The sequence below is a fragment of the Sinocyclocheilus rhinocerous genome, unplaced genomic scaffold (assembly GCF_001515625.1).
Source record: "Sinocyclocheilus rhinocerous isolate Xijiao unplaced genomic scaffold, SAMN03320098_v1.1 scaffold2928, whole genome shotgun sequence".
Classification (NCBI taxonomy): Eukaryota; Metazoa; Chordata; class Actinopteri; order Cypriniformes; family Cyprinidae; genus Sinocyclocheilus; species Sinocyclocheilus rhinocerous.
The window spans coordinates 33,682-45,615 of NW_015667294.1; the positions used below are offsets into that span (position 1 = coordinate 33,682).

Here is an 11,934-nt window from a genome sequence, read left to right on the forward strand (position 1 = left end):
AATGAGAGGCTTAATAACAGCCAATTTGAAGGTTTTGGGGACATATCCTAATGAAACTGACAAAATATTCATATTAATATTCAGAAGAGGATCTATGACTTCTGGAAGCACCTCTTTTAGTAGCTCAGATGGAATAGGGTCTAACATACATGTTGTAGATTTTGATGATTTGACAAGTTTATACAATTCTTCCTGTCCTATAGCAGAGAATGAGTGGAATTGTTCCTCAGGGGAACTATAGTGCACTGTCTGATGCGATACTGTGGCTGACAGCAACATGGTTAGGATTTTTATCTCTAATTGTATCTATCTTGGAAGTAAAGAAGTTCATAAAGTCATTACTGCTGTGCTGTTGAGAAAAGTCTATCTGTTGATGCTTTATTTTTCATCAAGTTAGCCACTGTATTGAATAAATGCCTGGGGTTGTATTTGTTTTCTTCTAAGAGAGACAAAAAGTAAGTAGATCTAGCCGTTTTTAGGGCTTTTCTATAAGTAGAAGTACTTTCCCGCCATGCAATACGAAATACTTCTAGTTTTATTTTCTTCCAGCTGCGCTCCATTCTCTGGGCTGCTCTCTTTAAAGGGTCATGAAACCCCAAAACACATTTTTTGAGAGGGGACCAGATATGTACTGGTGTATCACTGAAAAGACTAAAAGCACTTTTAAATGTTATAGATAAGTAGAAATTGGTTATTTTTGCGTTTATCCGAGCAATTTTGTTCTTCTGGTTTGAAAAGCAAAGTCGAAGCTATGGCACAAAATCTGACGTAGATTTGGGCCTCAGAGTGTGTAGATAGGCTTTCAGGGGCGAATCTACATCAGCTGGCCCTGAGCTAATCTGTGCATTTATTCATGAGAAAGAGGTCGTTCAATCCAATCACTGCACCGTAGTGCGTATAAATTATAACGGTTACAATATAACATGAATATTATTCATGAGAAAGTATCGCTTCTGTCTTCCCTCATTGTTGGCATTAAGAGACATGGTTCGGCGTCGAATGTGCTCGTTTCTTCGGTGCGACAACATAAAAGTGTTGTTTGTGTTTCCCTGCGACACGACGAGAGCTGAACTTTGGGTGCAGGCGGTTGGTTTGCCGTGTTCTACCAACACAACTGGAAAATATGTTTGTAGCAAACATTTTGCAACGGAGAACTTTATGAATTGCGGACTAATGGAATCCGGTGTAAGGTCTGATTACTTTTCTTAGGGAATTAATTATTATTAATTCATTCAGGTTTTGAGAGGACTCGAATCTGAAAATTCGAAGTCAACCTGATTAGAACTGATTTCAAATTTTAATAGTTTACACCTTATCAACGGTCGTCCGTTATCTAGTATTGGGTTACTCTAGTTTCGATTACTCTAACTGTCAGAGGTTCGACGAGGCGTATAGGCGTAATCTCAATCAGGTTTGTTGAGTTCTCAGGTTCAGGTTCAGGTTCTTGGTCAGTTTTATCAAGCCGGAACGGGACGCCGGACGTGCACTTGTTGAAAGACTCTTGGACGGCGGTGACTCGCTTTTGGGGGAGGAAGGCAAGTGTCAGAGTCACAACATATCCTACAATAGTAGAAATGCAAAGCGCTGTGTCAGCGGCAGACCAAGACCGAATGACTGGCGCGCCAGCGGGCGGAAGGCTAGCGATAGCTTCTAAAGGTGTATCAACAGGAGTCAAATCAGTAAGTTGCGTTCCTTCCTCCTTGATCCTTCTTCCAATTCTGGATCGAGGACGAAGAAATGCTGTTTGAAGAAGGGTGAGATTTCGAGTTCGGCCTGATACTCGTCGTCGGTAAGGTGATACAATGCTAAATCGTCAATATGGAGGATCGAACCCTTAGGGAGTGTGCTACACACAGTCGATGGTTATATACAGTTTAAGTACATCGCAGGAGGTGTCAGCGCACCTCACACTACACAACCAAAAAGCACTATAGATTCTTATCTTTCCTTATTAGCGCTGAACAATCTCAACTCGTTCGAGCGAGGTAAATTAATGTACAGCTTTACTGCAATAAATACAATAACTGTCAATGATATCTTGGCGGATATCAGCACATATTTATACAGACAAAACACCCGTGGATTTAACCACAATTTCACTTGATCAAGATTTCACAATTCTCCCATAACAAAAATAACGTTCGGACACTCTCTCTGAGCGCCGCGTTTCAAGTTCACTAGTTTTTTAGTGCATTAAATGGCAGAGGACTATCAGTTAGCTAATCTGATTTTCTCAAACCGGGGAGATGAATAGCAGAGTTGCATTTGGAAGTGGAACACGCACTATACAAATCAAGCTCTGAAGGTCCTTCTACAGAAAGTAAACGAGGGACACGCTCGTTTCTTTCTTGTGCGCTCTAAGGCGACTTATTTTGTCTCGGTGGACAAAATTAAAATGTTTTACTGCAGTTCAATTCTTTAAACAACAACTCGAGTTGCACATTCAAACATTCAACACGCTGGTATGCTCTAATAACAGGTACAATAGCTCACAAACTCCGTTTCTCTATATCTAATCAATTTTTCGGGATAAAAATAGGAAAGATTCACAATAATATCTTGGTGTCATTAATTTTTAAGTCGAATTTGCCAGCTTTTTTCTCCACCACATGTAAGGTCTGATTACTTTTCTTAGGGAATTAATTATTATTAATTCATTCAGGTTTTGAGAGGACTCGAATCTGAAAATTCGAAGTCAACCTGATTAGAACTGATTTCAAATTTTAATAGTTTACACCTTATCAACGGTCGTCCAGCGAGACGTTAATGTCCGTGTATCTTAACAATCTGACTGTGTATTTTCCTTGGCCACAGGTCAATACAATTATGATAATTTGTAAGCTCCTAGCGAGGTAACGTGATCTTGGCAAGGTTTGACTTTAAAATTATACGACACCAGACAATGATTCTTTATAAATGAAACACAAATTTATTGGCTATTCTAGATTACATTAAACTAAGCTAAAACACACACATACACACACATACAGTTCTGAAGAATGATGTTAACGGAGTTCTGAGGAAAGCCCAAAGTTTTAGCAAGATATTCGCTACAGTTCTCTTACTGGCAACCTGAGAAAATCACAAGCAGAGGTTTGTCTTACGTTTACTGCTTAAATGGTTCAGCACCTATTTCAGCGGATATCCCCCTAAGGGATAAGGACCAGGCCTTGACCGGAAGCAGGTCCAGACAATTAGGTGCCCTGTTGATCATTGATCTTCTTTACGACCGCAGATAGCTGGGGAGGAGAGTCTTTAGTTTTTCCGGTGGAATGCGGAGATTCAATCGTTCATTTGTGCGATATTCGCAGAGGCCTTACACCGGTTTTGCCGATCATCTTGTTTTAAAGAAAGAAACTGTACCAATTCCCATATCCACAGATTTGGTAAGTGTTTGCTTAAATATTCTTTATTTTGCGTAGACTATTCAGATGGTTATGTTAGATTTTATTGGAGCAGACATAGTCAATGTTAACAAGTTACTAAGTAGTTTTCAGTGCTCTGGTCTATTGTTATCATATTGTAAAAATGCGTGTGTTTTATAACAATTTTTAAACAGTTGTAAAAGAGTTACAGTTGTCTTCTGAGCCCAAGTTGTGTCGCGAGGTGGGGTGCCAGACAGAAGTATTCACAAAAGATGCGTCATGCCAAACAGATGTTGATTCGCCGATCACGCATGTATCCACACAGCACACATGGAAACCAGAGCGAAGAAGCAAGAGTAAGAATTGATTTTTCTTTTTTTTGTTCTTCCTCTAGTCATCATTTTGAAATTAAATACAATTGAAGAGAATTGAATTTTTTTTATAATTAGGCACTCAAATGAAACAGCATAGAAAACATGTTAGCTGCAGTACCGTCATGTCGAACACATCATTTGAGGAAGGCCCTCTAGCTGTTTCAACACCTGTAAAAAGGCCTAGAAGAGAAGCTACAGATGACATCACTTTTCATCCAGAAGTGACTAACCACAGCATCTATGATGAGAGGTGAGTAATTGAGTATGTGTACTTTTTGATTTGCCTGCTGCTAATATCATTAGCAATAAACATCTGGCACAGACATCAATTCATTTTCATGTTTTTGTGTTTGCTGTATTTTAGCACAGTGATTGAAACCCCACATTATAAAATGAGGAAGTTTGTTGTTTATGAAGAAAACTTAATTGAGCTCTTCAGGAAGTGCCCTGTCTGCACAAGGAGCTGTGTTGTACATGCTAGGACTGTGGGAACGCTTCTGTGCGTGGACCAGGTTTGCACACACGGTGAGCATCAGAACACTTGGACAAGTCAGCCATATGTCGCAAACATACCTGCAGGATTTATCCAGCTGTCTGCAGCTGTAATTTTTAGTGGAGCCTCCTTCTTGCAAGTGGAAAAGGCAAGGCACTTTTTCTTTACACACCTATGAAACCTCTCTGCCAGTTGTAGTATGACTAACTTTCCTCTTTCTTTGTGTCTAGTTCTTGCAGGCATATAATATCACAGGAATTAGTCACACAACCTTCCTGAAACACCAACGGAATTTACTTTTCCCCACAATAAACTGGCTGTGGACTGTACACCAAGGTACAGTTTTTTCAGAGGCCATCAAAGTTAAACAACCAAAAATATTAATTTTCTGATGATAAATTATTCAGGGCATTGTGCCAAATACCGGACCTACACAGTGATGGACCTAAAAACAAACCAGATAATGGACTTATTCAGGTATGTTTTTGTTTATGAATGTAAATTCAGTGCTAATATATACATGTAAGGTATTATTCTGATACATTATTTAAATTAATCACTACTTTGCAATAACATAACAATTTTATCTTTTTTTTATAGAGCAATGATGTCGGTAACAGCCAACGCATGGAAAAGGAGGTGTTGCAATGATGCCTGAGACAGCTGGAGCAGAGAGGGCTCCGTGTTCAAAAGATTGTCACGGATAGGCATCCTGCTGTCATGAAGTTCCTCAGGGACAGCAGACCGGGTGTTGTGCACAAATTCAATGCATGGCACATGGCAAAAGATTTGCTTTGTAATAGAACTTATGTTCCAGATATACGGGGTAGAAACTGTACTTAAACATTTTTATATGTATCTGCTATATACCTGTCAATCATTCTAACTGTTATTTTTGTTCTATGGATTGTTTAGGTGTTGCTAAAAAAATAGACTCCCTTGCAAAGCTGAAGAGTTGCAGAGAAGTTGGTTCTTGGAAAAAGAGCATTGTAAACCACCTTTACTGGTGTGGCGAAAGTTCATCTACAGGCAGTGAAATTGTAGCCAAATGGAAATCAGTTGCCAACCACATGCAGAACATACATGAGCATGACGGGGAATTTCAAAAATGCCTCCATCAACCGCTTGTGGGAGATCAAGCAAGAAAGTGACTCAAACCAAGTAATGACAACCATATAAACATATTGATATATTATCTGTTTTTGTATGTATAGCATTGTGCCTTTTTAATGATAACATGTGAAACAATTACATTTATATTCTGCTATTGCATTTATTTCCTTGATTTATCTTTAGCAATGTGTTCATATGTATTGACAGTCTTATTATCTCATTAGGTACAGCTGCATGTGAGCAGCTCAGTGGCGTAATCCTGGCTTCAAAACTGTTTAGGGATCTTGAGAATCTAAGTGGTGATTACCAGAATTCATCACTGGAGTCTTTTCACAGTTTGGTCATCCGGTTTTTGCCAAAGAGTGTGGTATTCTCCTATGTGGGAATGTTGTGCAGGTATGTTCTCATCTGCAATTGTTTCCTTGAACAAATTTATTGTATGAATTTTTGGCAGCTTCCTGGAGCAAATAACACTGAACATTGCTAAAGTGGGAGGTGATTTATAGTATGTAACAATATCATTTTTCACCTTAGATCACAACTGGCAGCCATGCACTACAATGAAAACAGTGCAAGAACACAAGCCACTACGTTTACCATGCATTACCATTTACCATGCATGGTATACACAATATACCTTAATGAGCCTTCATTAAGTTTGTTTTAAATGTAGCGTATTTGCATAAATATGTATTTGTTTTTGATACAAGACGTCTTATGAACTATATTTTTAGCTTAATGTACTATTTATTGATAGTTATGTACTACTTAATGTTAGCTTATGTACTAGTTACTGAATAGAATGGTGATATGGCCTCAGAGTTATATTCTTTATAGGTTGCTAAAATTTTTTGGATGAATTAATGTTAATTAGGTAGCGCTTTACAATAAGGTTTCATTTGTTAACTTAACTACTTTAGTTAACATGAATTAAGAATGAACAATACTTCTACACCACTTATTAATATAAATTAATGTTAATTTCAACATTTACTAATACATTTGTAAAATCAAAAGATGTGTTTATTAAAATTAGTTACTGAACTAACATCAACAAACAACGACTGTATTTTAATTAACTAATATTAAAGATTATTATATACTGTTACAAATGTTTTGTTTATTCTTATGTAGCCGGGTAAGGTATAGCCCAGGTATGATTGGCTGATGTCATGCCAGCCTGTGAACCTATCAGTGTCCTCGCCATTTTGTTCATCCCGTTGGTGCAGACGACTGCTCAATTTTATTGGTTTTCTTTTTTTGTTTGTTTTTCTTTGTACAAGTAGTTGTCGAACCTGTGTTTGTGGGCTCCTTTTTGGAGTAGATTGTTCTGTGGCGGTATGAAAGTGAGTTTTGTATTTTTGAATGTGTCTTGATGTTTGTACCAGTTAACCATGTTGTCATTTAGGAGTAGAACCTTTTAAAGCGGGGGTTGCAGTCTTTTAGCGTGTCCACATGGAGTGCGGTGCTTAACCAATTGTATTGCTTTCACAACTGTGTGGTGTGAGGTGAAAATCCAAAAGGCCCCCGCTGGCCATTTCTCTCCTAGTCATTTCTGTAACTGGTAGATTTGTGTATCTGATTTGATTAAGATTGTATATTAAAAAAAAACAGTGTTAAACGGTTTCATTTGTGTATAAATAAATGGCTTAATTTTTATACTTTGCCTATGTCTCCATGCTCACCCTGCCTTTGGCAACGAACCTGTGTGACCTTGTATAGGGTTGTTATGTCCCGGTATATTCCGGGTGGCGTAGTCGATTTGTATCCATTGTTGTTGGTAATTTCCCCTACCTGACCACTTATTGCCACACTTAGTTTGTTAGTTAATATATTAACTAATGTTAATTAATTAAACGTTTTGTAAAGTGTTACCATTCATAAATATAATAAATTACATTGAAAGCCCTGTAGCGTCTGGACCAATCAGAAACACCATTTTTCATTTGATTTATACAGCGGATCTAAATATTTATAATTAATTATAACTAGTTATGATTAATTATTCATATTTCCCCATGAGCTGATTCGCTACAGCCCTCATGCCAGTAAGTGGACAAATTATGTTTGTAAAATATTTATTTATTTTCTAAACGTGTTACAAGTAAGACAACACAATTAGTCCAAACAGTCAGTTTTACAAACCGTCAAAATGTTTTAAATTACTCAATGGGAGGGGGTAAGAAACCAGTGTAGTTTTCAATTTGGTCTGGGAACTGCTGTCTGATGCGTGTAACTGCACAGGAGGGTATCACCACTCTGATGTGTCTGCCCAGGTACCACCAGCACCATCTGACAAAATTTCTGTATGCCAGGTGTATGTAAGAACTGTGAAAGACATTTAAGTGAGTTTGTATTCATATACTGATTAGTAGTGTGCAGTGGCGGATTAATGTTTTACTCCCTTGTGTAAAAAGGATGTTTTCAGAAATGCAACAATGAGTTCATGGTCTTGTTTGCAATTACATATACAGTGCTTAACAAATTTATTAGGCCACCACCCAATAGGTTTGTGTCACAGCTGCCCTAAACTAAGTAGGTGATTACCAAAATTACTATTGTTATTTTTCTGTAATGGTTAATCCACCAGTATGTGTAAGATCTTTAGTCACAGTAGTGTTTCTAATGCTAAAATATAATTATTGTTGGGATTGAATGATTCTAAGATAGATTGCACAAAAGTTTAATTTAAAAGCAAGTCTTTGGGAACCACTAGAAACTATTTGGAAGTCATTAACAACAGAGACTGTGCAAAAGTGCATAAAAAATTATGCCAGCAAGAATGCAAGCTTTTATCAAGGCCAAAGGAGGCCATACAAAATAAAAATAAAATAGCCTATTTATATTTTTTGGTTTATTAGTTTTTGTTTATTATGTGTGAATAAAGACTATTTAGTTGTTTCAGTTTGTTATTTGCCCAATGATAACACCCTTTTTAGTTTTAAACAAGTTTTTGAGGGGTGGTCTAATAAATTTGTTAAGCACTGTATATAGCTACATATAGTTTTGTGAGGATTTGAACTGAAAATAAAACTTACAAACTCACTCGTTTACACGTTGCCCCTTTCTTGGTTGCCAATGGCTGCAAAGTACAACGTGAAAGCGCAAGGCTGACGCTCCGTAGCGGATTCACACATCCAAGAGCGAGGCATTTCAGTTGAAGAGACGGGAGTTGCGCGAAAGCATGCTCCTAGAATCTGTTTGAGTCATATATGGCCGTCAAAACGAAAGTGCACGGGTTCACGCAGTAGGATAGCCTATGTGTGAATCTGGCGATTGATCGTGCATCCACTGTTTCACGCATGAAAAAAAAAAAAACGTTTTAACAAAACTTTCAGAGAACTTAGTACGTTCTGATGAAAGGGTAGCCTATGTATAGGCCATGGCTAGATATACGTTTGAGAATACATCGCTTGTTTTACCGCAGAACATTTATTTGCGTGGTGCCCCCCTGGCACTGGACCTGCACTGTCGTCAATATGATCACAATGTGATTCAGGGGATTCTGGTGGGGAGAAGTCCTCCACTTCCAGACAGCTCTCAGAACCACTGTAACTGCTGCACTCTGTATCACTATTCATTTCACCTGAGTGTCTGTGTCTGTGTGTGTGTGTGTGTGTGTTTGCACTGCCGGTATGCAAATTAGCTGTATTTATGCGCTCAGTGAAACCCTTCCCTCTTTCCAGACTCTACCCTCCCAGCTTTTCACAGTTGACCACGCCCCTTTTTGGAACCCTTTTCAAATCGGAGGTGTGAAAAAACACTGCTGCAGCAGGGGGGATTTATGACACTTTAAGTTGCGAGTGTGCTCGTTATACCACAGTGTCAGACTGTTTTCCTTAATCTTCTTTAAGCATTAAGGGGCAACCATATCTAAAGTGCTAGAAAAGAGAGAGTCGGTAGTTTATGTTACACCATCAAGTTTTTCTGAGATATTGGATATGCTGAGGAATTGAGACAATTCAAGAAAATTATTTACAAAGCAGTCAAAAGACTGGTAGTAGAAGTGATGGTTGAAGTTGAATTTGCATCTTTAGCTATATGGAGTGTACACACAACTACATAATAATCCAAGATATCATGACTCTGCTGCAGAATTTAAACGCCATTAAGGCAAGGCTTGTTTATTTAGATAGCACATTTCATACACAATCGTAATTCAAAGTGCTTTACATAACAGGAAGTAAAATAATCATAAAAATAATCACAATAAAACAAGGAATTTAAAATCTTTTAAAATGATTTTAAAATTAATTTAAAACAGTTTAAGATAGAAAATGATTATACATTAAATACAGTGCAATCAGTTCGGACGTAGCACAGTGCTCATTCAATAAATGCACAGCTAAACAGATGAGTTTTGAGTCTGGATTTAAATGTGGCTAATGTTTTAGCACATCTGATCTCTTCTGGAAGCTGATTCCAACTGCGGGCAGCATAATAGCTAAAAGCAGACTCCCCTTGTTTTGTGTGAACCCTTGGTATTTCTAACTGACTTGATCCTAATGATCTGAGTGGTCTGTTAGGTTTATATTCAGTGAGCATATCTGCAATGTATTTAGGTCCTAGGCCATTGAGTGATTTATAAACGAGTAAAGGTACTTTAAAATCAATCCTAAATGTAACTGGAAGCCAGTGTAAGGACCTGAGGACTGGTGTGATATGCTCAGATTTTCTGGTTCTTGTCAGAATCCTGGCAACAGCGTTCTCTATGAGCTGCAGCTGTCTAATAGTCTTCTTTGGAAGGCCGGTGAGGAGACCATTACAATAGTCCACCCTGCTGGTGATAAAGGCATGAACAAGTTTCTCCAAGTCTTGACTGGAAACAAAACATCTAATTCTTGCAATGTTTTTGAGATGATAATATGCTGATTTAGTTACTGCTTTACATGACTACTGAAACTAAGGTCTGTCTCCGTAATGGACATCCACTTTGACTTATGCTCTCCAATACTCACATAATAACCTCTCCTTTCTAAGTATGACCTGAACCATTTGAGTACCATCCCAGAAAGCCAGACCCAGTTTTCCGGTCACAGAAGTGATGATCAGATAGTGCTACATCCTTAATAACAATGGGTGAAATGTTTAGATCTCTACAGATGAGTAAATCTAGAGTGTGTCCACGATTGTGTGGGTCCATGCACATGCTGAATCAGGTCAAAAGTGTTTAAAACGGTTATAATTTATTTTGTAGTTTTGATTTCTGCATTATCTTTGTGAATATTAAAATCCCCTGCAATAGCAAAACAGTCAAACTCTGAGGAAATCATAGATAACAGTTCTGTGAACTCTTCAACAAAGGCTGGATAGTTTTTTGGAGGCCTGTAAATAATGATAAACAGAATGCGTGGAGCACTTTTAGCACAATACCTAGATATTCAAAAGACGAGAACTGACCAAATGACACTTGCTTGCATTGATAGACATCTTTAAATAGAGCAGCTACACCTCCACCTCTCCTAACAGCTCTGCAGACACTTATGAAGTTAAGAGGGGCTGATTCATTGAGGACTGTTGCACTGCAGCTGTCTTCTAGCCATGTTTCGTTTAGAAACATAAAATCCAGGTTGTTTGTGGTTATTAAGTCATTGATTAGAAATGATTTATTTTTTAGTGAGCGAATGTTTAAAAATGCTAACTTGATGGCATTACTTTTTGTCTCTACAGCAATCTTAGTTTGGTGCATAATAGGCCGCAGATTAGATAGGTCAGCCATACGGCTTGAGAAGGCCTTAGACTTTCTATCACATGAAAAAACAGAGGGTTCCTGCTTGTTCTGTAAACATTTGTGAATGTTGCTGCTATCGTAGCGGGGACCCGACACATATCACTGAAAGCTGTTATCAGTTGTTTTTGATTCACCTTCAGCAGATGGAGGAGAGATTGGGCCCTGGTGTTGTGGCAGCGGCAGGAGAGCTCTCACAGGAGGAGGAGGACGAGCTGGGCCCACAGGTGGTGGTTGTGGGGCCTGCCGTTTTTTAGTTGATATCTGGGGGCTTGCAGTGAAAGAGTGGGAGAGTTTCATCCCAGCATTCACCAGTTCCTCCATTTTCTGTGAGAAGCTTAGAAGTGGAGATGCTGTAGAGAGGGATAATGTGTCTGGTGAGCGGGGCTCTGGCTCTGGTGTTTCTGGTGGCTGTGATATGTTGTCCTGGACTCCCTGGCTGTTTTCCAGAAAGTCATCCTTGGGTGCTGAGTCTTGGAGCTGTTCTGATACGTCACAGTCTGTCTGTGATGAGCTCTGTGGGAAGGGCTCAGCCGGGATGGTGTCCATGAGCAGTGCTTGTTGTGGCTGCGTGGTGTTATCAGTGTCCTTGTGGGATGTGTCAACCACATGATGACTCGGAAGCTGATATGAAGTCCTGTGGTCACTCATACTCTGTCCAGGTGTGTGTGTGCCATTCAGGTTGAGTAGTTTGGCACACACTACTGAAGGATGACGGATGGAGAAGTAGATGTTGTCCTTTAGCACTCTTGCACCAAGTTTAGTTTCAGTGTCAGTTTTAGTTTTAGTTGTCACACTTTATTTTAAAGGTGTCATATGATGTTGCTAAAAAGAACATTATTTTGTGTATTTGGTGTAATG

The 11,934-nt window shown here is 38.7% G+C and overlaps 1 protein-coding gene across 1 annotated transcript in view; it reads left to right on the forward strand.

Moving 5' to 3' along the window:
- The window catches only part of LOC107733659 (extracellular calcium-sensing receptor-like), an 80,319-nt gene that overhangs the window by 6,855 nt on the left and 61,530 nt on the right, over nucleotides 1–11,934 (forward strand). Inside the window, exons 8-10 of the mRNA XM_016545390.1 lie at nucleotides 5,300–5,393; nucleotides 5,570–5,581; nucleotides 5,682–5,741. Of these exons, the coding sequence (XP_016400876.1) occupies nucleotides 5,300–5,393; nucleotides 5,570–5,581; nucleotides 5,682–5,741 (166 nt within the window). The remainder of the gene's footprint in view (nucleotides 1–5,299; nucleotides 5,394–5,569; nucleotides 5,582–5,681; nucleotides 5,742–11,934) is intronic.